The sequence below is a fragment of the Phyllosticta capitalensis genome, assembly GCF_038381095.1.
Source record: "Phyllosticta capitalensis strain CBS 128856 chromosome Unknown BKA78scaffold_3, whole genome shotgun sequence".
In the NCBI taxonomy this organism is placed as follows: Eukaryota; Fungi; Ascomycota; class Dothideomycetes; order Botryosphaeriales; family Phyllostictaceae; genus Phyllosticta; species Phyllosticta capitalensis.
Window position 1 is genome coordinate 1,881,839 of NW_027117441.1, and position 27,162 is coordinate 1,909,000.

Here is a 27,162-nt window from a genome sequence, read left to right on the forward strand (position 1 = left end):
TCACAGGAAGGGGAAAGAGGGCGGATGTGGAATGCAATGCAATGCAATGCGACCCTGCCTGTAAACCCACAAATGGCACGGCCTACGGCAAATCATTTTTCAATCTCTTCAGTCGCGGAAGCCGCGTCTAGTCTTGCTCTTGAAAGCACGGCAGAGGTCGAGTCGAAGCATCCAGCAGGAGACGGGTAACAAGAGACAAGAATCAAGACAGCAGCGAACTCGCAGTCCAATCCAACCTCCTTTTCCCCCACTTGCTGCTGCCTTCTGCGAGTCTCGTTTGCTCCCACCGCATCACTCCCGCACTCCCCAAAGCCATGCAAGCAAAAAGATGCCGTCGACGTGCCGACGCGTTGCCGATGATGCCGCGCGCGCAGCAGCCGCAGCCAGTCAGGCAGACGCAAAAGTGAGCATGGACAAGACCAATGGGTAGTGAGCATGGACCTGGCGCGCTTGGGCTGGTGATAAGCATGGCCGGCCGGGACCCGGCCGGGTGGGTGTGTCTGCGTCGGGTGTCCGAGCTGGTAGGAGGAGTAGGTAGGGCCCGAAGCCGAAGATGCCGCTTCTTGCTCGGGGTGTTGGGCTCGCTTTGCTGGGCTGGGCCTGGGATTGGGTTCTGGATGAGAAGGGGAGGTGCTGCTGCTGGCAATTAGATTTAGTGGGCCGTTTGGCAGGGGGATCTGGCGCGCATAAGCTGTCTACATGTACTGATGAGGAGGGCATGGGTTGGTGGATTCAAACGCGGCTTCAAAACTCACGCCCACATCTGAGAATTTTGTTGTGCTGAAACTTCAAAGAGAAGAGCGGCAGGCGGAAGGGGTTCGAGCAAAGTGTGGGTAGGGTTGTGTTGTTTAAGAGAGTTGCGCGACGGCCCGGAAGTTTCAACCAACCCCTGCTCTGCTCTTCATGTTTGATTCTTGTTTGCATTTTTGGTGGGTATAACTTTTCAATCGACTCTGTTCTGCCCATCGTCCTGATTTTCTTCGCCTCCAGCCCGGCTCTCCGACCCATCCTCCGTCTCTCCGATTGCTGTTTTCTCTGCTTCATCTGCCCCTGATTCTTCCTCATCCTCCCCATCCTCAGTGTCCTCCGAGTCTGCCTTCTCTGGTTCGTCTCTCTTGTCTGGGCCCTCATCCTCGCTATCACTGCCTCCCCTCGTGCGGCTCTCTTGACGTGACTTTGATCTGTCCCAACGCCCGGGCTTTCGTTCTCCCACGTCGCGACTTCTCCAGCCGTGCCGACTTGCCACTGGCTGCAAGAAGCCATCGTTGTGGACTGCACCCACCAGCTTCGGTACAGATGCCTTCCTACGCTTACGTCTCTCCTTGGTTGGCAGAAGGTAGCCATGTTTCGTTTGTACATGTAGGCGTAGACTTCGGGCCTCTTCGAAAGGATCTTGATGCCGACGGCACGACGTATGCGGGCAGTTTGTGGAGATGCCGTCCCAGAACGGCCGTGACTCGTCTCCCTCAGCATCGCTAGTCTCACTTTCATCATCAGAAGTTTCGAAGTCCTCGGATTGAGCCTCGTCACCATCATTGCTTGAATCATCAAAGTCTGGCGGTGGTACAGCGAAGCCAGGATTGTACTCGACAATCTTTCCAGCGCCTTCTTCAAGCGCACTTCTTTCCTCAAGGACGTGGAATCTCATGCTTTCGTTGAAGATGTTAGAGCAGCGCTGGGCGGCGCGTTGGATGACGGACGGCTTGAACGCGCCGACGAGGGATGCGGTGCTGAGCACCTCGCTCCAGTCGCGAAGACCATATGCGTGTTCACCGCTGGTGCCGTGGTCGCCGGACGGACGAGACACACCCGCATCCGAGTCGTCACTAGAATCTGAGGAATTAGAGGGCCGCCGGGAGCGTTTCGATGTAGACCGCTGAGGCTGAGGCGGACGCTGAGGTGGAGGTTGAGGTTCGCGGGTTTCTTCGGCCTCAGTGACTTCTGCCTCATCTTGCACTTCCGCCCCAGCCTGAGCTTCCGCCTGAGCTTGAGCTGCCGCCTCCGCTTGGAGGCGCTTCTTTCTCATGTAGTATGTCTCGCCCGGAAGGAGTGTGGTTGTCTTTGGGCGACCTCTCGGGGCCTTCTCAGACACTTTACCACGAAGGGGTTTGGTGGCAGGTTCACGGACAGATAGATCTTCGCCGTCAAGATTCCCAAGATTCCTTGGTCGGCCTCTGGCCTTCTTAGGGACAGGAGCTGGTTCGACATCTGGTTCCACTCTTTTCCTTTTTTTGGTACTTGAAGCGTCGGCATGCGCTGCTTCGGCCTTTGGTGCTGTTCCTTTCCGTTTGGTTGCATCTGAAGCATTTGCATCACCTTCCTCAACAATGCCTCCGGTATAGTCATGGAGGTTCTTCCTTGAACGATGCAGGGCAGCAAAGACGGAGTCCAGTTTACCGAGCAGGGAACTGATTGCAGGCTGAATGAGTCTTTGCGCCGCGTCGTCGTCCGCAGTGACTATTGGCCTACTTAGCACCGGACCAGACGCGCTCTTTTCCAGAACCTGTAGGTTTGACGATACTGCTGTGCTTTCTCGTGTAATTCGAGTTTCTTTTTCTCCCTCGGCTTCAGATGAATTCGGAGACTCGTCGTCCCGAGAAACTGTATCCCCAACCTTGGCATCTTGCTTCCTTCGAAATTTGCGTTGCGTTTTCTTTACGTGCCGTTCTTGATCCCGACTATTCCATTGCTCTTTAGACTTGCGCAATACAATGCTCAGGATGAACTCTTCGAGATCCCTGCTTGGCTTGCCCTTTAAAAAGCCCTCCTCGCGGTATGTAAAATCGTCCTCGGGGTCGACGTCGGGGATTTCTCCAAAATGCTCCCATTTTCGAGGGACCTCGTGAGGCTCTAAGGGCCATGCGGTCCACACTCGCGGTGGTACCCAATTATCCTCTTGCGCGTCTGTTGCGAACCATCGATTTTTGCTCTGAAAGGGCTTCACGTTGGTCGCTAAGGAACCTCGAAGACGCGATTGAAGACTATGAGCTAGGTATAGGTGCTTGGAGAGGTTGTCGGATGCAGTCTGCGAGAGCCCGTTGTACAGATCGAGCTCGTTTCCCGCATGTCGCTTCCAGGCAGAGGGAAAACCTCTGAATTTGTTTGGGCGATCGTCTCCATCGTCGTCCACCTCATCATCCTCAAGAAAATCGTCAGAAGCGTCGTCGTCGTCGAGTTGGCTGGCGTCGTCGCGCTCGGTTGGAGGAGTCGGCGCAGTGGGAAGCTCAGAGGAAAGACGCGACGGAGGGCTGGATGCAAAAGTAGCTGGAGCTACCTGGGCGCTGGGCGGAGAGGTTGGCGGAGGTGGCTGCGGACCACCAAAGAGAGACATGGCCGTTGAACGAGCATGGTCGCGCAGCGTACTAGTTCATGTAGTAGCAACGGTTGATGTCAGCCCAGCAGGCGGGTCGACGAGAGCAAACAGAAATTGGCGGTGCTGATCTTTGGAGAGGCGCAGTGATGTGCACCAGTGATGTGCGTGTCGGGATCGCTGGCTGGGGCTTTCTTGCTAGACCAGGTTTCCCCCTCCTCCCGATGAGCCACATGCCATGCTCTTTGGCCGCGACTCGTGCGCATCGACGACCTGCTCTTTTCAACTCTTCCAACTCCTCACCGCAAACTCCTCCTCCTCCGTCCACTACTGCGCGCTAGATATGCTCGTCTATCGTCGCCGAACTGCCGCGATCCAGCGGTAGCATGCTGAACATGGCCTCGGCCAGCTCCACTCCCTCTAGCGAAGTACGACGCTCCACCTCGTCCCAGCCCTCGCCCGGTTCCTCGGCCACTTTGCACTCCAGACGCTCAGCCCTTAATCTCGATCCGGGGGAGTCGAGTGTATCCAAGAGACGGAAAAGCCCTCTTCGCTCCATACTTTCAGAGGACAGAAACGAAGAAAGCCATGCAAATGGTCGCGCGCGCGGACAGGGGCTGCTGGGCTCCGACCTTGCCCCTAACCAAGAGCGCACTCGCAGGAAGCGCTCCCCTAGGAGATCTGGAGGCTTCCTGCTCGAACCACTTCTTCCTGGAGTCGACTCGCTCAGGCGCAAGAAAGACAAGGACAAGCTTCACATAGAGAAGCGGCGCAAAAGCAAGAGCCCAGGCTCGTACGAGAGCTCGCCAGGACATTATAGTCGCAGTTCCTCACCGAGGAGCTTTCCCTCGTCTAGTGGCGATCCAAGTACACTATCCCCCGATGTGTCCCAGGAAATACATGCGCCTGGGGATAGTAGACAAGGAACGGCGCGGGAGTCGAAGGGCTTGGGGGTCAATTTCGACCTGCCCAACGATGGACCTGAGCAGCAGAGCTCCAGCTCTGGAATTGACCCCTTTCAAATTGTCAACATGGCTCTGAGTCTCAATGAGAGTCGACGAAGGCAATTCAGTGCTGGACAGCTCCCTCCGCCGGCTATTGGAAGTGGCCGCAGAACGACTTCTGCTGGCTACTCGATGCAAAGCACTCCCATGCAAGGAAGCTTTACAAATTACAGCATGGGAGGGAGCCTCAAGCAAGCGTTGCAGCAGCAGCCACGGCGAATCTCTCGAAACATGTCACCAAACGGAGGCAGGATTGGCACACCCCCTTCGCGCCATGTCTCCGTTTCGACCCCAGGTTCTGTCATGGATCCAAGTACTGGTATTCAGCACACCTACACTTTCTCAGATGCCACACTCGCACGAGCAGCGAAGGCTCGCATCTACATTGAGCTTGGTTGCGAATATCGCCGGCTGTTGCAATTTCTGCCCCCATTGAGTCCTGCAGAAGCAACCAGTGCCTCGTTGAGCGCATCTAGCATTCCTGGTACTGCTATTGTTGACCTGAAGCCAACTTCTTTGCGATCAACTCCCCAGTTGCTGGGTCGAAGATATAATCCGCTTCAATTCATTCGGAACAGGAAGTTGAGGGCGCGCGAGCGCCATGCGCTCAATCCCGACTACCACGAATTCGAAGATTCAGACAGGGTAAGAGAGTGGATCGATGAAGTAGAGGAGGCCTCCCAGGAGAATGGCTACCGTCGCGCCGAAAACGTTCAACTACCCCCTTTCGAGCCCAGGACCTCAATCGCTACCTTGCCACAACAGTCGTCAGGAGAAAGTAAAAAGTCGAGCATCTTGTCCGGAAAAGCGCCAAGGCCGCGAATGGATTGGTTCACTCTTCCATCTGAATTTCTTGCAGATGCTGTTTGGATGGAACAGGATAGCCACAAGGCTTTGATCGAGGACAGGCACGGCAACAGAATATTCCCTGAACCAAGAGTCAGCTTGCAAAAATCACGGATCAGTCGAGACTTTGCAAGGACCAGTCTTGACAGGCAGTCGTCTGCAGGCCACGTCTCGGATTATCGGACGACGGACACCAGCGATAATGGAAGTACTCGAGGTAGAAAAAAGCGTCATTTTCTTCACAGAGATCGTGACGACAGTCAAGACCGCGGAAGGAAGCTCGGCTGGATACGCTCGCGCTCTAACAGCTCTTCCGGTCTTTCATCCTCGGATGATGATCGGGACGTGCGTAGGAGAGCTGCCTGGCGCCGTCCTTCACAAGCGGAGAATATTGGTCCACTTGAGCGCCACTTGCAGTCGATGATCGAGAATGAGGCAAAACAAGAAAGTCATTCTTCGCCAAACTTCAGCTCTCCAGACAGATGGGGCACTGGGCAGGCAGCAAGGCGTGTCAGGACCGATCCTGAGCATCCGGAACAACATGGCGAAAAGACTGCAGCCCAACAAGCTACGACGCGTCTTAAGTCAGCAGCTGAGAACCCTCCCATGGAGCAGCGACAATCGTTCGAGTCTTCGGCACCGCTTACGCCTCTGTCCCAAACCTTCAGTTTGGACCGTACCTCCTCACCAAGCGGACTTGCATCTCCTGACCACAAGCCCCACCGAAGATCCAAGTTACCCTTCTTCCGTTCCGATGCTGTTGCTGCTAAACACAAATCAATACCCTCAGATATTTTGTCTGAGAGCACACATAGCAGGCATATTAGCGGAGAGCCGGTAGACCAAGGACACCTCAGCGTGGAGCAGCTTCATCGATCGAATTCCAAGCCGTTACTGAAGACTCACAACACTACAGAGAGTATTCATAGCATCTCCAGCTTCGAGCTCAAAGATGGTAAACGGAGAGAACCAAAAGACAAGGAGCCTGGTTCTGCTGTTACAAGATTTTTCAAAGGCGTCCGTCAGGAAGGTTCAAAAGTGGGCCACTTTGTCTTCAAAAAGGATAAGCCCCCAGAGGACAGCGATTCCTCCAGTGATGGCGAACACTCTTCTACCAGCGACTCGGACGATGATATGTCAAGAACAGTTGTCTTGGGTAGACCCAAGCCCGTATCACGCACGGCAACAGATACAGGTGCCATGTCAGATGCGTCGGATAGCCGATCCAAATACCACATGGAGCTGCCAACTTTCAAATCCGCCAACGCTCAGCCCCAAGGAGAAAAGTCTGATCCGGAAGATGGCAAACTACATGTTCATCGTCGGCGGCCAACTCGTTTTGACCGTCTGGCTCCTCCACGGCTGGACCTTGGTAAAATCAGCTCACGGTCTTCGTCCCCAGGTGACATTCCCGAGGAAACACGCGAAAAGTTCCTCCGTGCTCATTCTGTAGATCCAGAGATTCGTTCGCGCTCCCCGTCAGCTGCTCGGAACCACATAAACGCGCTACTCGAACTTCCCGGCGGCGTTGGACGAACCGGTCACCTCCCACCCACAGGCCTTTCAGTCAACACTGTGGATTCAGCTAGTACCGCCCGGCCTCCCATTGGCCATCGCCAGTGGAGCATCTCGAACCACACACTCGACAACCAACGACGACCTTCTGGCAACCTCCCCAAGGCCTCATTCTTCACTACCCGCACTGAAATCGCACGTGTGCGCGCCCTGCTCCTCTGCTCAGGCATCAAAGCCGCAGAGCTTGCCCGCCGTGCTCACGAAGTCCACGACCCCCCTTCCCGCTTCCTCATCAAAGCTGCCGCCGTCGCCGAAAACGCCCGAGTGTACCCTCTCCCCGCCAGCGAAGAGCACGTCCTCGCCGCGCGATTCCTCTCCTCAAACCTCGCCTGCAACAACGAGGCCCTCCTCGCCGCCACCGACTCGTTCGCGCGCTTCCGCGCGGCCGAACTGCGACGCCGCTGCGAAGCACTCCAAATAGAAATCGGCGACAAGCTGACGCCACGCTGCCACAACTGCGCCGATGACGCCGACGCCTTTTTGCGCGAGGTCGGGTCCGAGGCGACGCTGGCGGTCAAGGCAATCGTCGACCGCATCGAGGCCATGGGCCGGGCCAGGAGGCGCCGGTTCAGGTGGGTGAGAAGGGCGGGCTGGGTCATGCTCGAATGGATGGTGCTCGGCATCATGTGGTGGGTTTGGTTGGTTGTCGTCGTCGTCAGGGGTGTTCTCGGCGTGGGAAGGTGCGCTGGCCGTGGTGTCAAGTGGTTGCTGTGGATGGAGTGATGCCCCTTTGCTTGCAACAGTTGGATGGTCTGCAGCACGTCATCTCCTCCGCCCTTTCATCTTTTGATTTTTCCTCCTCGTAAAGCACATCGTCATTGAGCAGCGCGGCGCAGGTACGGGTCTTCTTTTCCTTTGTGCTTTTGATCAGTTTTGTCTTTTCCAAGCGGCATTGGGTCGGCTAGAGCGTTGGGGGGTCATAGAGGTTGGTTTGATGGATGTGTGTCCCAGAAAATAACTTGGGTTGGGCTGGTGAAGCGATGGGCTGCCTTCTCTTCTCGCCTTGTAGTTTCACACATAAATTGCTTGTAATTGCAGCCAGACTATCAGATCGCATCCACCGGACGTTTGAAGCGCCTTGGAGACTTATCTTCAACTCTGTCGTTGACTTGCCTAACTGCTCCATTGCTCCGCATGCGCATATGCTCTTCCTCATGTGCCATTAACACATCCCACCCATCTGCCATCTCCATCACCAAATTCAAACGTGCACGGTCATCCCCGTACTTTGGTACTTCGCTACCACACTTCAAAACACCACCAGGGCAAAAAGAAAGGGGCCTGCCAAAAAGTTTACGGCTGTCAGGTCGGCCAGGACTCGAACCTGGGACGTACCGCGGGAAAGACTGTAGCCGCAGCACATGTTACCACTACACCACCGACCCTGTTTCTCGTCTGGTCGCCGTATAGTATGGTACAGTTCGCACAAATTTATATAGTGTTGGTCGGAGTCGACGTCTCTTATGGCGCCCACCCGCTGCGGAGGCACTGCCTAGGCTGCAAACTGGTCGTCGAAATGAGAAAAGTCTTGCGGTAGCTCTCAGAAAAACGGTGCATGGTGCAGGGTGCTCTTTGAATTCAAGTTAGCCAATGAAGTTACGGTGTACAGAGCGGCGCTCATCACCAGGTTGTCTTACTCGTCACGGCCTCTTTTCACAGATCAGCCCTTTCCACACAGAACACAGCGACAGCAATTGCGCCCGATTCGTCATGCTCGCAAGCATAGGCTGTCAAGAGAACAAAAAAAAAAGATCAAGCCTTCTCTCAGTGCAATCCATCCGCTTCTCACGCCTCTGGCGCGGCCTCGTCCGGAAACTGGGGCTCAGGCCTAAACATGCTCTGCTCATACTCAATCTTCGTAATGTACTGGCCCGGCACGACAACGAGGCCGACAAAGCGGCTCGTCATGTGCAGCTTGACGGACGAGGCAGACGAGGAGTTGGCGTCGGATGAGGAAGCGGCGTCGGGAGATGCGAGAGCGTCGCGGACAGCGCTGGCGCTGGGTTGGCGGTATTCGTGGGTTTGTGCGAGAATGACGTTGCGGTCCTGTGGGCAAGAGACGAAAGGTCAGCCTGGAAATTCTCGAAAAGGTGGGTTGGAATTTAGGTGCTAGGTACCTTGTCCGTACACCGCATCTGCCCCAGAAACATGCGGCCGTCGGAGACGTGGATGCGCAGTGGGCGGTTGATGAATTGAGCGAGGAAGGGTATGGCCTGCGTGTTTGTCATTGAAGGCAGGTCGCCCTGCGGCTGTGCTGTTTCTATGGTTGATTCCATGTTGGTGGATGTGTAGAAGTTGTGCTTAGCGGACAGCGAAGTCTGGGGATGGTGGTGTAGAAGCGGAGACTGTCCGCGATGGGCGGAATTGTGCGGAGCTCTGACACGGCGACCAAGGCATCCGCAATGGTTATAGTAGGCAGTATATTCCTCGAGCGCTCAAGTCACTATATGCTGCATCTTTTTGCCCTGCAACTATGGTTTCGACTTCCTATGCCGCCATTGACCGTTTCCCCCACGGCAAAGTGATGTCCGCAGTAAACGTCATCGTGTGCCGCGGGCAGGCGAGCGAACCTTCGAAGCTGTCCATGTCGACCTTCAAAACTCCCCGCCAGCGCGTCCACACCCGCGGCATGCCCTGAACTTCAAAAGCTCGGGAACCCAGCCATGGGCTCCCCTCTCCTGCCTGTCGCTTACTCGTTCCGAATACCCTCGCTTCACGACAGTACGCCGCTCGATTGTCGCATACATCATCCGGAGAGTCTCGTCAACGTCGACTGCGATTCGACCGCGAAATGGACGCGCAAAGCTGCTGTACTCGCGCACCCTTATGCAGTTCTCGGAGGAGGCTTCGATGACCCGATTCTTGAAAATGTTGGCGCTGAGTTGCTAGCCCAAGGATATGTTGTGGGGACGTTCAACTTCAGGCATGGCATGGCCCTTCAGTCGGGTAGAATGAGTTCTAACTGAAAATAGAGGTGCACACAACTCCAGCGGCCGCACGAGCTGGACTGGCAAACCAGAGCTCGCAGACTACGTGTCCTTCGCCGGCGCGCTGGTATGCTATATCAACGCGTTGAAGCTTCCAAGCGCGACTTCGACCTTTGCTTCAAAGACACCAGACGAAAACGAGACGCCCATCCATATCATCTGCGGAGGCTATTCCTACGGCTCTCTTATTGTGACACGTCTCCCACCCATAGAGACTCTCCTGGCACCTTTTCAATCTACACCTACCACCCACACCGCCAGCATCATCCATCAGCTCGCCAGTAGCCTCGCAGCGCGGACAACCGAGGAGCTGCTCGAGCAACACGAGGCCCTCAAGAAGCAACAAAACCAGCTGAGTCCCACGAGTCCAAGGTCCTTCGAGATTCGACGCAAGAGCCCCGTCACCGTCGGCGGATACGACAGCGATGCTACTGGCAAACAGCAGCGCAAAAGCCAGGATGCCGGTGCCGCTGGACGGCGCAGCCTGAGCCTGGACTTGCGCCGTCCGCAGAGCTGGGGCAAGGAGCTTCGCAATTCTTTCCACGCCTCGCGACACCACCACCGTCAGCATGAAGACGCTGTAATCGACGATGACAACAAAAGTAACGAAGCGCCAACACCACTCCCGCCCCCGACCCGCCTAGCCATCTCCCCAGCCTACCTCCTCATCTCCCCGCTCCTGCCTCCGCTCTCCTTCTTCATCGCGCCATCTCTGGCGCTTTCCTCCTTCTCCGTCCCTCTCCTATCCTCACTCTCATCTTCCTTCTCCGCCCCCTCGTCAAGCGGCAACCCGCTGACGACGCACCCCACGCTTGTTGCGTTCGGCTCCCACGACGGCTTCACGGGCTCGAAGCGCTTGCGCGCGTGGTTCAGCAAGCTCGCCGCCGAAGCCGAATCCAACTCCCCCACAACTGCCGCCGCCGCGCCGTCCAACGAGACCGTCGCTTCTGCGAGGCGAGTGTCGTGGCACGAGGTCGAGGGCGCGGGGCACTTTTGGCTGGAGCCGGGGTCGATGAGGGAGTTGCGGGGGCTGGTGCGGACGTGGGCGAAGCACTTGGGCTGACCATGGAAAACAAAAACCAACAGCCACAGTGATGAAGCGGGAAAATGTGTACGTGGCGTATGTTGTCTGATTCGCCGCTTTCTCTTCGAGATTTTTCTCCTTGTCCCATGTTGTGTTCGAAATACTACGATACCCCTACATACACGTCTACACGGCACGGATGCCAGATGAGATGCTCTGCTCTGCTTTGCCTTGCGTACGTAGATGAGATGCCCCAGCTCGACTGAAAAAACAAATAAAGCATACTTTTGAATCTCGCCATTGCTTCTGGAAGCGTGGACTGTGAGTAAGCGAAATGGAAGAAAAGGGTAAGCCGCTGCCGACAACCCCAAAATGCAATGAAACCCCAACTGTCGACATGCAAGGACATCAATGTACCGTACAAATCTTGCAATAGCACGAGGTCGAGCAGATTTGTCGACCGTATTTACAAAAACATCCCAAGCATAAACCAGCAGCAGCATCCCACAATGCTTTTTCAGCTAGCTGCCACCCCATTTTGTCCATCTTTCACCGACTGACTAGACACTTGTTTCTTCAACAAAAAGTGACCGACTACCGTGCGTGACCAGTGCTTCCGATACAATGCGTTGATCTACCATTTTCCCCATCAAGAGAAGCAAATACATACATCCTCGTAATTCCTCCTGCTTTCCACCTCATCTCCGGTTCCGTCCTTCTCCCATTTCAAACATTCCGTGCTCAAATACCTTGACCATGTAGTAATCCCCGACCGAACCTATACCCCTGTGTAAAACTTGTGCCTGAACGCTCACTCAACCTTTCAAAACATGCTGCGTAATGAGTTATGAAGAAGGAAATGCTTTCAGCAAGGAAAAATCCCATTGCGTCGACTGCCCGTGTGTCGTCCACTGTCGATTTATGCAGACGGGCCAGTACCGCTGCTGCCATTATTGCCATCCTCCTCGCCTGGCCTGCTCACCAGCGTCGGCGCGATCCTTCTCTTCTTGGGCTCCGGTTGCCGATCCGATCCACCATCGGCATCGCCTTCCCTCTTGAGAGTCCTGGTGGCAAGATCCTTTTGCAGCTCCTCGGCGGCCTTGTCTTCGGTAGTCTCCTTTTTGGCAGCAGGAGCGGCAGGAGGCGGTGGAGCGACGCTGCTTCCACTTACCGAGTTGGCGGAGCTGACGTTTGATGTGCCAGGCATAGGCGTGTGGGGAGGCGTCCACATTGGCACAGAGCCAGAAGGATTTGCAGCTGCGACACCAGGGACAGCACTGATGGAGGGGGTTTGGTTGCTAAGCGCCACGTTGGGATCCGGACCGGGAGCAAACGACGATTGGGTTGTGATTGAGGAGCAAGACATGGACCGAGCTGGACTAGCTGGTCGAGCAGGCGCGAAAGATGATGGTGAAGCGGGGAATGCTGTACCAGATTGCGAAGGCTGCTTAGCCATGGGTGTTGGCACGTTGGTTTGCGTGGGCGTTGGTGTAGGCGTCGATTGGTTCGAGGTCGCGGCTGCAATGTTGATGGACGTTGGTTGTGGGTGCTTGGTTGGTCCGGGGTGGACCTGTCCAAGTTCACCGGGCTGGAAAGTGAGGCACGAACAGAATCCATCCGAGGAGGTCATGAGCAACGTGTTGCCATCATTGGTCCTAAATTCCAAGTCAGAAAGCTAATTCCAAGACAGTGTCAAACAACTAACCAGGTGAGGTCGGTAAACGTGGCAAAGTGCAGATTGCTGACAATACACAATGGCTTCTGCTGTTGTGTATCGTATATGTGTACAGCATCCTGGGTAGCCACGGCGTAAATCATACGATAAGGCAGGCTGAACGCCGCAGTGGGCCCTGCCGGCACAGGTGATGCGGCTGCACCGGATGAAGAATCCGGCCGGGGCGACGCAGCCGCTGCGCTTGGAGACGGTGAGGGCACGCTCGTAAAAGGGGGTGGGTCCATGGAGGATGTGGGGATTGGCTTGGACTGCTGCATCGCAGGCTCCGGTAGGGCCGGAATTTCATCTTCGGCCGAAGAGGTGTCAATTGTGATGTGCTTCGTAGGCGGAGGCTGAGCGGCGTCTCGTAGCATATAATATACCGGCGAGCATTTTACGGCAACCGAGGGTTTCTTGTGGCCTGGTAGGTATGCAATTGGGGGCTTGTTCAAGCCCGCCCGCGTGTAAATGTAGACAGTGTTGATAATATCATCGGCTGTCTTGGCAGCGTCTGCGCTTGATGGGTGCGAGGTCTTGTACTGTCCAGCGGGGGTGAATAGCAAGCTTCCATCCGGAGCAAAGGTGAGTCTCCGGAAAAATGAGGTCAACGTCTCATTCGCGTAGATGTTGGCGTTGCGCACAGATAAGCCAGCGTGGATATTTGGTGATGTCGAAGGCATCACCGCGGGTAGTGGCATTGAAGATGGCGCGGGGGACGCGGATCGCCGTGAGGACCCAAATGACGATCTTCGACTGTGAGACGTAGGAGGATTCATGGGCAACGCAAGTGACGCGGGAGTTCCAGGAGCTGAAGGGCCGGGCGAGCTGGCCGTCGGATTTGGAGCATCTGCCACGAACGAGGCCCGGGAGCCAAAATCCGGCGGAGCAGGACTGCTGGACGATATCCTTCGAGCTGGCAAGTCCATTTTGGTGACCTTGTTGTGTTGTGCCAAAGAGAACTGGCCGTCCTTCGTCTTCAATGTGTAAATGTGCACCGAGCGGTCGGACGACTGCGTCGCAACGAATTCGTTCAGAGGATCCCAGGCCACGCCTTGGACATAATGGCTGTGCTCAGCAATTTGACGAACGACCTGACCTGTACGCATGTTAGAACCGCTCCGTCATCCAAACTCCGTGTCGATACCATTCTGGGAGTTGTAAATCCGGGCAATGTTGTCCATGCTGCCCGTTATGAAAAAAGCTCCGTCGGGAGACCAAGCCATGTCGTAAATCTCTGAGCCCAGAGAGCGGCACATGTGCTTCACCCTCCATGTCTCTTTATCTTCCAGGCCTTCTTCTCCAAATGTGCCAGAAGTCTGCACCTCTGAGGGGACCCAGAGCAAGACGTTTCCGTCGTCGCCTGCGCTGCCCAGCAGCTCGCCTAGGAAATATGTCAGAACGGACGGGGACGACTGCGAGGGTGATTCGTACCTCGGGGGCACCAGCGAACGACATTGACGGCTTGCGTATGCTTGACTAAGGTGGAGAGGTAGTTTACTTTGCGGTCTTCGCCAGAGCCTTCAATCTTCCAGAGCTGGTGATCAATTAGCGATGGGACCGTTGTAATGGTTGCGAGTAGCTTACCCGGACGTTGTTATCGCCTCCAGCTGTGGCAAGACGGCCCTTTCCGTGCGGCTCGAAGTGGGCAGAATAAATGGCGGCGTTGTCATTGTGCCATGAGACGAGCAATGGTGCAGCTTTCATGATGGCCGATGGGGTGGCCCGCAGCCGCAGATGAGGGAGACAGAGAGGTTGAACAGGTCAACAGCAGCGGCAGAGCTGAAGACGCAGAAGCAGTGCCCGCAGCTGGATAACGGTGGGAAGCAAGGAGTCGAGGTGGTGTGCGGAGAAAGCGGCGGCGGTGGTTGTAAGTAGTAGGTAAAGGCAGGCCGGCGGATCAGGAGCAGGCGAGACTGCACGCATCAATGTGGCACGGAGTTGGCTGAAACAGCGAGTGAGAGGAGGTTGGTTGGAGGTGAGGGCAGTGAGCAAGTACGGATAGTAAGGTAGGGAAAGGAATCAAAACCCAAGGCCGATCGCGATGGTGCGCGCGAAGCTTGGGACGAGTCGGTGCGGTGCGGTGCGGTGGTGCTGCTAGGTCCAGTCGTCGGGTGTGTTTGGCCTGCAGACACCTCCACTTCCGCCAAAAGACGCGTCCCCATTTGCCCATTTGCTTGCTGCTTCCGGCATTACTCCCGAAACTCTCTTTCAGCGCGAAGCCAACAGTCAGCACCGACAGACATAATTATTACATTTCCTATATACAACCATTACTAGCTTGGCGCCCCTCAGACCTCCATCGACATGGCCTCGGTCAGGCTGATGCTTGTTCCTGCCGACCCTGCTTGCAGCTTTTGAGCCTGAACCTCGCCGCCCACCGATCCTGCACTCCCTCGTCCCAGAACTTTGACGCCCTCAATTACCACGCCCGAATTATATCCAAATGTCCCGGAAGTCGACAGCCTTCGTCCGTCGTAATTGAACTGAATTTCGCTCGTGGCGCTCTGCTCAATCGACTCGCCATCATCGAGGTACAAGCTCCCCGTTGCCGTGCCTGTCAGACTAGGTGCGACAATCAGAGTAAAGTTTTGCTTTCTCAAGTCAGCCGTTGTGTTGGCAGACCTGACACGCAAAGGAATGATGCTGCCGCCCCGTATGTGGAGCGGTATCGACGTGTAAGGTATTTCGGTAAGCTGGACATAGGATCCAGTCCCGTTGACTGGTGCGCCTGTCCAAAAGTCGTAAAATATGTCGTTTGGCAAATAAATGGAGACATTGGTGCTGTTCTCCTCGGTCACGGGGCTGACGAGCAGAGAGTCTCCGTAAAAGTACTGCAAGTCAATCGCGAAAGTATTCACATCCTCAGGGTACAAGAAAAAGAGAGGGTTGATCGACGGGCTTCCCGTGACTGTCTGCCGATGAAGAGCAGTGTACCAGTAGTCAAGAAGGCGATAGCGTGCGTCAATGGCAGTCCTCGCGGCTTCGGCGACCAGCGGCCAACGGTAGAATTCTTGCGGAATCGACTCGTCGCCGTTGTGGTTCTAAGATCTCGTCAGTATCCATTCCACGCTGTCTCAACGACAAACTTACCCTGTAGAAAGGCGAAAACGCTCCCAACGTGGCCCAGCGTGCGCACAAGGTTTCTGTGGTGTTTCCGTTGAATCCACACACGTCCGAGCCTACCATAGGAACCTGAAACAGTGCAGCAAACTGCAACAGCTGGGCGATTGAGATTCTGTACCAGAACCAGCCGGAGTAGTTGTCTCCGAGCCAGTGGCCGACATCCTTTCCTGCACCGGCGAAGGTGCTCCGCGTTATGACCAGGGGCCGCTTGCCAGGCCTGCGATTCAGCATCGCCGTCCTGCTCGTTGAAGACATCATGGTGCCGTACAGGTTATGCGCATCGTACTCAGAGACGCCGTTGTAATGTATTACGTCAGTGAAAATCGTCAGGTTTGAGAGAGCGCCAGCTGCGTTGCCAATGCGGTACGGTGGATTCAATAAGTCTCGAAACCGATATCCAGTCCGTGGCCCCTGGTCTCGCTCCATCAACATTCTGACCTGCTTGCGGGACCTTGGCTGGAAATCCGCAGGGAAACCGGGGATGGGTCTTCCCGCATTCTCGCGAACATCCGGCGGATCTGGCGGGCTTCGATTGCGTCGAGCGAATTCGTAGGGGTCTTGGCATGGGTATGTACAGAAGTTGGAGGCTTCGTTCATGTCTATCCACAGGGCATCGATGTCAACCCCACTGTCCGCGCTGAAGAACCGAGCAAATTCTCCACTCCAGTAGTTGGTAGCGTTTGGATGGAACCAGTCGGGAAAGACAGTTGCACCGGGCCAAACTACGCCAATGAAGTAGTCTCCTCCCGGCTCCTTGAGAAAAACGTCCGCGGCAGCGCCATTGTCGTAAGCGGTGTTGTTCTTGTACGCAACCGCGGGATCCACCATCATTACATAATGCTGCTGATGCTCATGCAGATAGTCGACCAACTCGCGTACCTTGTCCAGGGGAAAGCGCAAAGGATCCAAGGTGAAGACTTTCCGGTAGTCCATGTAATCGATGTCCGTCCACATGGTCTCCAAAGGAATTCTCGCCAGCGAATAGTTGGCGATTGCTTCTGCCACATCGTACACGTCGCGATAGCCATATCTGCAGTTATGCAAGCCCAGGGCCCAGTATTGATGCATCGCTGGAAGACCGACTACCCCGGCATACTGCTGGCTGACCTCCCTAGGTGACGGACCCGCGAGAAAATAAAGATCAACTATCCCGCCCAGCGTATTGTACTCCAAGTACTGGTTGCCGGCAGGGTCTTTGTCGATCTTGATGTCCATGCCATTGGAGTTGAGGAGAAAGACGCCATGGGTCCCCGAGCTTCCCCTGTTATCAAAATACACGGGATGGTTCCCGTACAAATTTGTCCCCGGCGGAACATTTGGCGCATCCCGAGACCAAAGTGTCCGGACGTACTTGGTGGTGTTCAGACGGACTGCAAATTGAATCAGCAAAGAACAATCGTAGGTCCAGGGGGTAAGTCTCACATGGGTCTGTATGCTCCCCCAACCCGTACAAATACGGATTGTCTGGTAGGCGTGTCCGCAGACGCAAGTATTGCGCCTGGAAAATTAGATTGTACCCCGAAGTGTCGAAGAGGGTTACGTTTGTTCCCTTGCGAACGACTTTGAAAGAGAATGGACTTTGCTGGACTTGGAACTGAATGTTGGCGTCCGCAGGTGCCACTGACGCATTACTGGGTGGCCGCGGTACGACTGACTCCGGCACTTGGTACACATTTTCCGATGTATCAAAGATTTTTACATGGAGGCGGTCCGCTGCATTGGTTGTCAGCCCCCTGTTTCAGTAAAGTCGAGAGTCTGTCTTGAAATGGAAAGAACGAGTAAGGCACGTTGAAAGAAGCTGTTGTCGGAGCAGACATAAACGCAACTGATCCCCCGCCACAGAAAACTAGCTGCCAAGAAGGTGCAAATTCTTTGGTACGAGCAACTGACTTGATCAAAAGTGAGGTTTCCCTCTCCAGATCCGAAATGCACATGGCCTTTATCTCAAGCCATTTCCGAACCAATCACAGCTCCTGAGGAGTATACAACCAGGAAGGATAGTTTTGGCACAGCGCAGCTATCAAACGCAAACTGACACCTGCCCAAAGCCAAAAATAATAGAGCGAGCGGTTCTTGCTTACCAGTTTGGTATTCCACGCGCAGTTTCAGCTCAGTCAGATCCCGACCATAGGTGTTGCACGCCGTTCCAGCAAGCTTCAAGTCAGCCGTCAAGGTAGATCCGCGATCCTGAACATTCGATGCCGTGTACCCGGGGCAGCTGTCAATGGGGTAGGATGGGGGCCTCCGCTGACCGGGAATGAATGGAAGGCTCGGCGGCCCAGCAGGGCTCTGCGGTTCAGGAGTGGTGTAGCATGACGAGAAGAAGAAGCAACAGGCCAGCAAGAGGCGCTCCCGGATCATGGTCGTGGTAGCGTGGGTTTCTGTGGCGGTGTGCCCGTTGGTGGCTGGCTGGCTGGCTGGCTGGCTCGTTGGCTGGCTGCTGCTATGTCGACAACAACAACATCAACAAAGATATCAACGACATATCAAACACGGGGGGTCAAACGGAACAAAGCCGGGCACGACCTCAATCGGTGGTTAAGCATCTTTATAGGCCATTGTATGAGCCAGCACAACCCGGCCAACGCCCACCAGCCAGCAGGCAGGCCGCATGCCCGCACGCCTTTCGCGAAGCAACGCACTACGACCTGTTTGCTGCCGGCCGATGCGTTTCACAGGTTCGCGCGCACGCATCGTCTCCGCAACCAAAACACGACATGACCACCTGCTTCCCTGACCGCTTCCTCCCCGCGGGTGCCCCGGCCTTTGGCCCCCGCACGCGCGCCGCCGTGGTAGTCTCTCGTCATCCCGCACCAACCAGGACCAGCCTTGGCCTGCCTTCTCCAAATCGTCTCTCGTTCTCTTTCCTGCTCTCCCAAAAAAGTAAATCTGCTCCTCTTTGGGCTCGTTAAGCAGCGACCCGCCGTCTGCGCGGCGACCATGTGCGACCCCTCTTTGTCTCGTTTCGTCGATGCGGTACTGATGCCGCGGCCCGCCCGCTTCCCAAAGACGAGCCTTGACAGATCGCGGCTGATGTGCGCCGTTGTCTTCTCGTCACATCAGTTGCACTGCTTTGGTGGTGCGCCTCTTCTGACCTTCCTCTAAAAGACCCGTCGCATTTTCGGTTCAAAGGCTGGAGCCCGCGTGATAGCCTGGGAATGATCCGGCAGTTTTCGGATATTTGCTCTGGCCATGAGTGAACGGCTGCTTGGGCACGACTGGTGGACGAGATCTGTGATGAGTAACTGGGCAGTTATCAACTGCATGTGATAGTTGTGTTTCCCCTGACTCTGATGTTGTACTCGCGGCTGGGGTCCCTTGAAGAGTGATAGGGGAGAGAGGAACGGTCCAAGGGACAGACGTTGTACGGCTTGCGCAATCGATCACTGGCGCCTCGGAATGCATCTCTGCCGCTTGCTCTGTACTTGACGCACTAAACGTACATGAACATGTACCTAGGCGCAGGTAATGGAGCTGCCGGTCTGTAGTGGGGTTGACGATAGTCGCTGCCCATCGCATCGCGCATCAATAACTCAAAAAATGCTTCTTCGATATTGACTAGGTTACCCCAGAGCCATGACGTCACATGGAGATCGATCGCCGCCCCGCCTCACTTCAGTTCGTCCAGGAACCACGCGAACGCGCTCTTTGACCACGGATACATGTCCATCGACTATTGATGTCGTTTCCATTCAGATTGTAGTGTTCCTCCTCATGCACAGCTGCCTGAGCTACGGCGTCGTGGACGAAAAAGGTCTTGCCTTCGGCCTCGTTCCTCGAGACAACTCTCCACATGCTTTTGAACACACCATACAAGTATCTCTCTCTTAGTCAATCTTGGCGAGCTCGACCTGCTTCATCTCCATCTTTCCAGAGAAGCCGAAGCCCTGCTGGCGGTAGTAGAGCTTGATGTCATCACGAAGACTCTTGTCGAAAGAGAGACCGGCATCATGACAGTCGTCGACAAAGACAATCTCCTCCAAGTTGCTGAAGTGCTGAAAAGCGGTACTGTCGACGACAAAATTGCCAAGGACAAGAACCTTCACAGAGAAGTTGTTCATGGGGGTCGCGCTGCCAGAGCGGACAGTGTTGCGGGCATGAGCCATACAGAGGTGGTCGAGGTATTCGCCGTATCCATGAACATGGTGCAACATGCCCTTTCCGTCTTGGCCGCTTGACAACAATCAGCAGGTACCACAACTTCAAGATTAAATCACTCACTGATACTTCTGCTCAGGGTGACCCACAAGCTTCCAGCCCTTGTTGATGCGTGGAAATGGTTTGCCTTCTCCATCGCGGGTGATGGGGTGAAGGAGCATGCCAAGTTCAAGAGTGTGGAGGTGGTTGTTGCGCCAGGCCGTCTCCCAGATGATGGACTGGAACGACTCGGTCATGCCGTAGACAGCGAGCGACTCGAGACCGCGGAAGATGGTCAAGTGCTTGAGGTCATCGTGGGTAAAGTACTCCGGGTGCGGGTGGTCGTCATCGCGATTCTCGGCGTCTGGGACGAAGACGTTGAGGGAAAGGTGCGAGATGTCAGGATTCACCACCGGCCAGATTTCCTTGGAGAAGGGCAAGTCGGACTCCCAGCTACAACATTGTCAACGATGGCTCCTGGAGCACTGCGGGAATTGCTTACCGCAGGGTAGTCAGCTCGAACATCTTGGCCAGGACCGTCTTGATCTTGCGGACGGCGAGGTTCCACTCGAGCTCATGCTTCTGGAGGACATCGTTGCTGGACGTAGCGTCGCTCTGAGAACGGGAGCGGGTCAAGTCGCCAGTGCGGACGGATCCAGCGTCGACGTTGAGAGGGACTTGAGGCTCAAGCTTGCCAAACTTCTCCTCGATCTTGTCGACGTTGTCAGGGCTGTAGATCCAACGGCCGACGATGAGGAACTCCTTGGCAGTGCGAAGCGTCTCCTCGTTGTTGCCCGTCAGCAGATCATCGACACGACGGACGATGCGCTCGAGAGAGCAAATCTTGTCAACTTCACCGGCGGCAGCACCAGTGTGGATGACGATGCGATCAGGATGGTTGTGAGCGGATGCCATCTTGTTAGGGGATGTAGTGATTTCAGGGGTGAGCAGAATTGTCGTCGTCGAGTGCTGTCGAGATGCCCATGGAAAGGCAGTCTCGAATCTTGTCAGGAAGAGGTTGATGTGGAAAGAAGAGGCGGGAAGTTTGACTTCAAAGAAGTCATCGACCACCAATCTCGCTTAGCAGGCGCGCCTTCTCCAGAGCGTGTAGGCGGTAGGAGACGGGTAGGGCGTGCCTTCTCTGCAAACACCAGGCTGTTGAACTGGGGTGCACTTAGGTCTCTGGGTCCTACTAAAAAGACCAGACTCGGCCAGAAGGTGACTTCCATGCCCACCTTTGACGCACAGCGAACACTTCATTACGCCAATTGCGCTGCACCTGACACCCCCAAAGGGTAGGCGAGTTTTCACAGTATGGCGTGAGCAACATGCAGACAAGGAGGGATCGGGGTTTGGAGGGACCAAGTGTTTTCCAAGAGCTTTCTCTTGTGTTAAGCGCGCGTGTATATGCAGCCTTCTGGAAGCATGGTTGTGCGGAAGCCAAAGTGTTCACCTGCAGGCCTGGGCCCACCACCCGCGCCAGGGCCCCAACGCAACCATTTCCAGATGGAAAGAAAAACAGAGGGGAATCTCAAGACGCACCGCTGCTTGTTTGGACACAAGTTGTTTTTAAACAGGTTTAGGTTTGCATGTACAGCAGGTGGGTCCAGCCGGCCTGTCGACGAGGTCAAGGTAAAGACAGATTTCCGCGACTGTGTGCTAGAGGACGCGCTCAAAAACAAGAGACGGAAAGCAGAGCATCGGCCGGCTTCGATCTCAACGGATGAAGCCAGAATGATGATGGTGCATGTGCTGAGGAACTGTGTCGCCATTGAATGCAGCCTCAACTCGCGCCGAAATTGACGCGATCCCTACCCCGTCCAGACCGGCGGACCAGGCGGAACATATTTTTCCGGGATAGGATACCAGATGTTGATTTTGATGCCTGGATCGTCGACCTTGTAGGCACCTGGAATTGCGACCATAGGGCCGGGTGTGCCAGTGCCGCCGCCGGTGACTCGAACATTTGCGCATCCAACGTAAAATTGGGCCCCGCCGTCCTGGCTCGCCTGGTGGAGGGAAATCTCCTCAGCACGAATGAGGTACTCGCCGCTGGGCGTCGATGCTGGAATGGTGGCATTCAGCATTTTTGAATCTGATGCGGCGATTAGAAAGAATCAAGACTTTTGGAGCAGCAGCTCCACACGAAAACTACACACTCATGCCAGGCCAATCCATCTGGTGCTCTGTGATATTTGCCTGCGATTCGAATATCTTGAACCAAACCTCACCGTCACCAGCGAAATCTTCAGCCTTGACGCCATCTGGTGCCTTGGCCATGTAAACCTGAAAGGGACCAGGATGTGTCATTGGTTGCGATGCTTGAAAGGCAATCTGTTCGCCAGCTTGCACCTCCTTCGTGCTCGTCTTGTTGGGCGGGTTTGCCTCATTGCAGCGCATGGCTGGAGAGTTGACGTCACCCTTCACCGGCGACTGTCCATAATGATCGTCGACGAGCCGCACAAACTCCCACTCCGCGCTGGGCTGGCCTTGAGTTACGAGAATGGGATAGTTCCCTGGTGTTGCCGTCAGCCTTGCCGCTATACATTGCATCATTCGGTCACTTACAGTGAGCGGTGCTAACGCTGCATGCAGCGAGCAAAGAAATGAGTGTGTACTTCATAAGGACCGTGACAACAACAGACGAAATGAACGGATGAAATGCCCAAAGCTTATCCCGTGCTCAAATTCGTCAGAGCCATTGTTATATGTTGGAAGACTCAGGGCCGCGAGCGCCTGCGAATTTCTCTCACATCTTCGCATCAACCTCCTGGGGTGATGCATATACTCAACAGCAGTTTGGGAGGTGGTGTGACGAAAAGGAGACTTGGCTGCCCCATGACGTCGAATGGTACATGCCGTCCGCATAAACGTGAAGAAAAGACCCTTGCGACTAGTCAGGGCGCAGAGTTTTCTAATACTCTTTTGATTTTCTGCGACCCCATTTGGGAATTTTGACAACTTCCCTGGTCCTGCACTCGAATTAATCACTTATGCATATACCCCTTGCTCCGCCCCATCTGGGTGCTGAGCCCTCGCGAATCTTATCTCTTACGCCGCGTGGCAGTTGCAAACACGACGACGAATCCTTTAGCCTGAACAGCAAACATCGCGAAGCGAAAGACCTCTAGCTCGCTTCTAGACCGCATCGCCGTTGCTCTTACTCTTTTGATTCCACACGTTACGCCTGAGGCGAGCTAAGGCACTCGTAGGAATAGTCGAGCTGTGAGCAGTTGCAGAGGACGGCGATCTTGGCGCTACCACGAGGCTGCCATCGGTACGTCGGCTTTGAACCTCTACCAGAAGCCATCATCATCCTTCGGTTACGAATGCAATACGAGGGGCAAGTGTTAGAGTGATAAAATGAGGCGTCGGAAACCTCTCAAAAGAGCAAGCTTCGCGCGTCTCCTAAGGTGACGGGACAACCTCCTGGCGGCAGAACGCCGCGGTTGTTCATAAAGACCGCTATGCATGGCGTCGATCCTCACTATCTGGAGGTATCTTGAACAACCCTCACCGAAGATGTCCGGGCCGGCGAAAGGCTTCGCAGCTCTGACAAATAAAGTGACAAAATTGGGGTAAATTGATTCGAAAAATCAAAGGCTAGTCCGGATGCCATCTAGAGCGGCCAAAATGCATGAGGATTGGCGTTCATGGAAGGATTTGGGGTTCCCGAAAGAGGCGGATGAGGGACTTCTGTAACTACCAAGTGTGACAGCTCCAGTGCACCGCGAGCAAGCCGAAAACCGAGCGTGGGGGGAAATGCCTAGCGAGCAGGACCTGGGAGTGATCGAAAACAACTCAATGTGCCGACTATAGATTGGTTGCTGGAAGATGGTTTGAGTATCGAGTGCGATGTAGTTAGATGGAACGAGGTGAAGTCAAGAGGGACGACGCGTTCCTCGCTTACGCCGCAGCGTCATTGGCTGATTTTTCTGGTCCAATCGCCGTTCAAGTGCGGCCACGACATTTGGCGTCTTCAGGGCAACACCACGACAAGTGCTTGGAGTCTCAGATTTGTTGTTTACAACCGCTTGCAACGCGAGTGATCTTGGTGGACAAAGGCTGGCTCATCATCGTATTGCCTTGGCGATCATACGCGGGCAAAAATCAGTCGTGTGCACGAAAACAATCAACCGCCCGCCCACGTAAACAAAGAGGTCCACGACACATCGAGGTTGAACCTCTTCAACTGAAAGACTTCAATACGACTGCAATCGCAAGTCTTTGTACAACAGGTACGATAAAAATGGCATCGACAACCACTCGCTTCGCCGTAGCTCTACAGTATTCTAATAGCAAACATGGTTGTCAGGCTCATCCCTTCTTCCAAGCTTCCATCGCTCCTTGCGGGCTTCAAATCAAGTTGCTCCGTCGCTTTCAGGTGGGACACAACCAACTCTCTGCTCTACTTTCTTGCCCAGGAACGTGGCATGGAGAAATCAGTGGGCCGTCACTACAAATGTCCCAAGAATTATGTTTGGCTTAAGAAGGGCGATCCGTACATGACGCGCCACTGGTAGTCTCCCCACTCACCACCGTCCCTGAGCCTCGCAACATCGCGACACACGCTAACGTTTCTCATGCAGCCGAGAGATTACCTTGGCAGCTGGAAGGACCCTTTTCGCCGTTCAAGATGCCAAAAATCGTCCGCTCGGCCTCTACGTGCCCGAGCAGATTTTTGAAGAGGTGAAGGCTGCCGATGCCTTGACCAAAAACAAGCGCGAAGCCGCTACGAAAAAGAAGGATGCTCTGACTCTGGAAAAGGCACGCCTTGCTTTACATGAGCTCTTTCCCGCGATTCCTAAAAAAGACGAGGAAGCAGTACTAACTCGCGCATGGAAGAAGAACAGCCGGCGCGTCGGGCGTACTGAGAAGATTTCAATGGAAGTCAAGGTCAAGTTAGGAGTGACTGCCCACGTGCGGCATACCTACACCGAGTACGAAAAGCTCCTGAAGAAAGGCTTCACGAGAGACGCCGCGAGAAAGAGTATAGAGAAAGACGTCGAAAGCATTGTGTCAAAGTGGCAGGGGCTGGTCGGCAGGCGTTCTCCAGAAATTATTGACGTGGAGGAATCGGACTCATACTACCTATCGCCGGGAGGATCAGACTCCTCGGTGGAAATAATAGCGGCCAGGACAGTGAAATCAAAGAAGACGGCCACGAAGAAAATGAGCGAGACCTTGACGACGGAGAAGACAGCCACCGAGAAATCTATCCGAAAAGGGCCTCGATCAAAGTCGACGACAGCGAAGCCTCGAAGCAAAAAGGCGGCAACACCGGCAAAGCGCGCGGGGAAAGTGGTGGTTCCAAGAAAGGCGAAATCCACCAAAGGAGCATCGCCAGGCCCAAAGCGAGGAGGCAAAGGAGGGAAGATGTGAATAATGAGAAAGAAGACGACCATAAGATCTGTAGATTATGTTCTTAGAGCTTGAGAACCACCAAGCAAACTCCACTTTTGCAAACCCCTGCCAGCCTTCGCGTTCCTATAGTACAAGCCTGTCCGTGCAGTCCTTCGAAAGTCCTGATGGAACCGCGGGGTATCTCGATAATTTACTGCAATCAACGCCCTTCCTTTTCCCCCATTCTAACGCCATTGTCATCCAAATGAAAGGATAAATGCAAAACGCTTTTGGCTGTGGGTCCTCCCACGTGAATGGATCGATGCTCGCCATATGAAATATCGTCCTCAAATTCGGGCGGCCCGCGACAAAAGCCTGATGTTGCTCACAAAAGACTTGACGAGCTCCTCGAAGCAAGCTTCTGAAGAATTGTTCATCGTGAGCAGTCCTTGATGGATGAGTGCGCTGGTGTCGATTTCAACCTCCAGCTCATGCACCTTTTCCCCAGTGCCGTCGTCTTTCTTGACTTGCGTCAAATCGATCTGCGTGTGCTGGTGCTTGTAGCTCAGGCGATCTTTCAGGCGTGCTATCTCATCTTTGGCTTCCAGCAGGCTAACTTCCTCTGGGATCTCCAATTCGATGTTGACGCTGATGCGACAATCGAATGGCTCGCTGGGAGAGTAAATATCGAGGTCAGCCACTCTCGCCTTCAAAATCCGGGCCTTCATCTTCTGCGTGACTTGGTCTCGCGTGATGCGAACGCGAGGCTTGCGGTGGTGTCCCTTGGCATATATAAACGGCTGTACCGCCGGTGGCAAAGCTCCCAGATCGGCGTCATCGGCATGGTAAAAAGTGTCCTTTTCCCGCAAATGTTCATAACGCATTTTCGGACGGTTCGACTTGTGGCTATCAGCCAATGACTTGTTCAAAAAGTCATTCAAGAATTTGTGTTGTTGCTGGCAAATGTCAGAACTTGTCTTCTTTGTTAACGTGTGTGATGCATACCTCGCTCATGAAACTTCGGAAAGCCAGGCGCTCAGAAGGAATACCCAGAACCGTCTGACTGGTGATTGGAAGTGACACGCGGTTGTTGGTTTCCTTGCTGATGAGGACCCCAAGCTTTCCCTCTATCTCAAGCTTTACGCCGTGGTTGGAGCCATATGGATTGTTTCCGTGAAGATCTTCACGCATCACAACATTGTTCCAGAGAAAGTCGCAGACTTGGCGTGTGATCTCGTCATATGGCACAATGTTTGTGAGGCTGGGCTCCAATTCTGAAGTTTCCGGTGCGGGGGCAGGTTTCGGAAGTGCGTGTGGGAGAGATTGGGTCTGTAGAACCGGCGCTGGTCCTGGTGCTGGCACATTGTCCCCCATTGTTGCCTGTTTTGTTTCGCCGCGCGATAGCGACGACCAGTCGAAGCGCTTGGCCCAATTCGGAGGTTCTTTTCTCATTGTGGCCTGTCGGTGCAGCTGCGGGGACGCTTGAGGAACCGGCGACGTCTTGGAAGCTTGTGAAGGCGCCGTGGACGGAGGCGTCTGCGAAAGGATTGAAGCTACAGAAGCTTGACGGCCGCTTTTGGGGGTCTTGGGAGGCAAGTCCCCCTCGTCGTTTAACACAGTCCGAATGTCCATATTGATCAATACGAGACAGGGGTGTAATCGATGTGGGCTCTAAAGCGTCGACAAGGGACGTATGCTGGTGTGTGAGGCGGCGAAAGGTGAGCGCGCTCGGTGGAGCGGTCGATGGTGGCGCGACGCGCGGGAGCGTCTTTGGAAGCGCACAATGGAAGCGCGCAGCGACTCAGCAATTGCGCCGACAAGGTCGTTCTCGAGGGAGCGCGACGCTCTTGGGCGACAAGGTTGGTAATTAGATCATGTAGTCGCTTGGAAGCGTTGAATATACCTCGAAGTAGCGCAGGCGGCAGCTGGGTCACGTAAGCAATGCGGCCTCACATGCCTGCCTGGCGGCGGCTTGGCGGAAGTCGAGCTTCCAACGCGAGAGCTCCCCATCATCAACACCACATCTACAATCTCGCATCCACACCCACTCCATTCCCACGATCCTCTTCATGACGGCCGTCTCCCAGCCTCGCAAGCCA

General features: G+C 54.8%; 11 protein-coding genes and 1 non-coding gene across 12 annotated transcripts; 3 read left to right on the forward strand and 9 right to left on the reverse strand.

Moving 5' to 3' along the window:
• Positions 1–943: 943 nt before the first annotated feature.
• On the reverse strand, positions 944–3,331 carry BKA78DRAFT_293807 (uncharacterized protein; the record flags this gene model as incomplete). The annotated part of the gene is made up of 1 exon (XM_066886255.1): positions 944–3,331. The coding sequence occupies one exon, from the start codon at positions 3,329–3,331 to the stop codon at positions 944–946; it is 2,388 nt and encodes a 795-aa protein (XP_066746709.1).
• A 231-nt stretch (positions 3,332–3,562) lies between these two features.
• On the forward strand, positions 3,563–7,792 carry BKA78DRAFT_309378 (uncharacterized protein). The gene has a single exon (XM_066888027.1). It carries the CDS (start codon positions 3,697–3,699, stop codon positions 7,456–7,458), a length of 3,762 nt encoding a protein of 1,253 aa, XP_066746710.1. The 5' UTR covers positions 3,563–3,696; the 3' UTR covers positions 7,459–7,792.
• Positions 7,793–8,038: 246 nt separating this feature from the next.
• Positions 8,039–8,120, reverse strand: BKA78DRAFT_t63. Its single transcript has one exon. It is a non-coding gene; the product is annotated as a tRNA-Cys (tRNA).
• A 400-nt stretch (positions 8,121–8,520) lies between these two features.
• Positions 8,521–9,011, reverse strand: BKA78DRAFT_293809 (uncharacterized protein; the record flags this gene model as incomplete). Its single annotated transcript, XM_066886256.1, has 2 exons — positions 8,521–8,781; positions 8,853–9,011. The coding sequence occupies 2 exons, from the start codon at positions 9,009–9,011 to the stop codon at positions 8,521–8,523; spliced, it is 420 nt and encodes a 139-aa protein (XP_066746711.1).
• Positions 9,012–9,173: 162 nt separating this feature from the next.
• BKA78DRAFT_378235 (uncharacterized protein) lies at positions 9,174–11,036 on the forward strand. Its single transcript, XM_066892904.1, has 2 exons — positions 9,174–9,658; positions 9,708–11,036. Exons 1-2 carry the CDS (start codon positions 9,399–9,401, stop codon positions 10,783–10,785), a joined length of 1,338 nt encoding a protein of 445 aa, XP_066746712.1. The 5' UTR covers positions 9,174–9,398; the 3' UTR covers positions 10,786–11,036.
• Positions 11,037–11,665: 629 nt separating this feature from the next.
• On the reverse strand, positions 11,666–14,164 carry BKA78DRAFT_351130 (WD40-repeat-containing domain protein; the record flags this gene model as incomplete). The annotated part of the gene is made up of 5 exons (XM_066891108.1): positions 11,666–12,401; positions 12,452–13,556; positions 13,605–13,841; positions 13,892–13,994; positions 14,045–14,164. The coding sequence occupies 5 exons, from the start codon at positions 14,162–14,164 to the stop codon at positions 11,666–11,668; spliced, it is 2,301 nt and encodes a 766-aa protein (XP_066746713.1).
• Positions 14,165–14,715: 551 nt separating this feature from the next.
• On the reverse strand, positions 14,716–17,944 carry BKA78DRAFT_279893 (alpha-glucosidase; the record flags this gene model as incomplete). Its single annotated transcript, XM_066885605.1, has 4 exons — positions 14,716–15,501; positions 15,551–16,953; positions 17,006–17,296; positions 17,665–17,944. The coding sequence occupies 4 exons, from the start codon at positions 17,942–17,944 to the stop codon at positions 14,749–14,751; spliced, it is 2,727 nt and encodes a 908-aa protein (XP_066746714.1). The 3' UTR covers positions 14,716–14,748.
• Positions 17,945–18,528: 584 nt separating this feature from the next.
• On the reverse strand, positions 18,529–19,153 carry BKA78DRAFT_102260 (uncharacterized protein). The gene has a single exon (XM_066882101.1). It carries the CDS (start codon positions 19,100–19,102, stop codon positions 18,710–18,712), a length of 393 nt encoding a protein of 130 aa, XP_066746715.1. The 5' UTR covers positions 19,103–19,153; the 3' UTR covers positions 18,529–18,709.
• Positions 19,154–19,410: 257 nt separating this feature from the next.
• Positions 19,411–20,889, reverse strand: BKA78DRAFT_367017 (uncharacterized protein; the record flags this gene model as incomplete). Its single annotated transcript, XM_066892592.1, has 3 exons — positions 20,223–20,889; positions 19,805–20,173; positions 19,411–19,756 (listed from the first exon to the last, which is right to left on the reverse strand). The coding sequence occupies exons 1-3, from the start codon at positions 20,633–20,635 to the stop codon at positions 19,411–19,413; spliced, it is 1,128 nt and encodes a 375-aa protein (XP_066746716.1). The 5' UTR covers positions 20,636–20,889.
• A 642-nt stretch (positions 20,890–21,531) lies between these two features.
• On the reverse strand, positions 21,532–22,343 carry BKA78DRAFT_351133 (fungal cellulose binding domain-containing protein; the record flags this gene model as incomplete). Its single annotated transcript, XM_066891109.1, has 3 exons — positions 21,532–21,815; positions 21,880–22,236; positions 22,289–22,343. 3 exons carry the CDS (start codon positions 22,341–22,343, stop codon positions 21,532–21,534), a joined length of 696 nt encoding a protein of 231 aa, XP_066746717.1.
• Positions 22,344–23,711: 1,368 nt separating this feature from the next.
• BKA78DRAFT_102292 (uncharacterized protein) lies at positions 23,712–25,256 on the forward strand. Its single transcript, XM_066882103.1, has 3 exons — positions 23,712–23,958; positions 24,036–24,239; positions 24,310–25,256. The coding sequence occupies exons 2-3, from the start codon at positions 24,154–24,156 to the stop codon at positions 25,100–25,102; spliced, it is 879 nt and encodes a 292-aa protein (XP_066746718.1). The 5' UTR covers positions 23,712–23,958; positions 24,036–24,153; the 3' UTR covers positions 25,103–25,256.
• BKA78DRAFT_102284 (CYTH-like domain-containing protein) lies at positions 25,257–26,949 on the reverse strand. Its single transcript, XM_066882102.1, has 2 exons — positions 26,069–26,949; positions 25,257–26,019 (listed from the first exon to the last, which is right to left on the reverse strand). The coding sequence occupies exons 1-2, from the start codon at positions 26,693–26,695 to the stop codon at positions 25,411–25,413; spliced, it is 1,236 nt and encodes a 411-aa protein (XP_066746719.1). The 5' UTR covers positions 26,696–26,949; the 3' UTR covers positions 25,257–25,410.
• Positions 26,950–27,162: the final 213 nt, after the last annotated feature.

What these genes read in the sequence shown, in the direction of transcription:
- BKA78DRAFT_378235 (XM_066892904.1), top strand. Translation starts at nt 9,399, where the DNA reads ATGGGCTCCCCTCTCCTGCCTGTCGCTTACTCGTTCCGAATACCCTCG. An exon ending in GTGGGGACGTTCAACTTCAG is followed by an intron (nt 9,659 to 9,707) that starts GCATGGCATGGC and finishes AACTGAAAATAG; the next exon opens with AGGTGCACACAACTCCAGCG.
- BKA78DRAFT_102292 (XM_066882103.1), top strand. Translation starts at nt 24,154, where the DNA reads ATGGAGAAATCAGTGGGCCGTCACTACAAATGTCCCAAGAATTATGTT. An exon ending in CCGTACATGACGCGCCACTG is followed by an intron (nt 24,240 to 24,309) that starts GTAGTCTCCCCA and finishes TTTCTCATGCAG; the next exon opens with CCGAGAGATTACCTTGGCAG.
- BKA78DRAFT_102284 (XM_066882102.1), bottom strand. Translation starts at nt 26,695, where the DNA reads ATGGACATTCGGACTGTGTTAAACGACGAGGGGGACTTGCCTCCCAAG. An exon ending in TCCGAAGTTTCATGAGCGAG is followed by an intron (nt 26,020 to 26,068) that starts GTATGCATCACA and finishes GACATTTGCCAG; the next exon opens with CAACAACACAAATTCTTGAA.
- BKA78DRAFT_309378 (XM_066888027.1), top strand. Translation starts at nt 3,697, where the DNA reads ATGCTGAACATGGCCTCGGCCAGCTCCACTCCCTCTAGCGAAGTACGA.
- BKA78DRAFT_102260 (XM_066882101.1), bottom strand. Translation starts at nt 19,102, where the DNA reads ATGCGATGGGCAGCGACTATCGTCAACCCCACTACAGACCGGCAGCTC.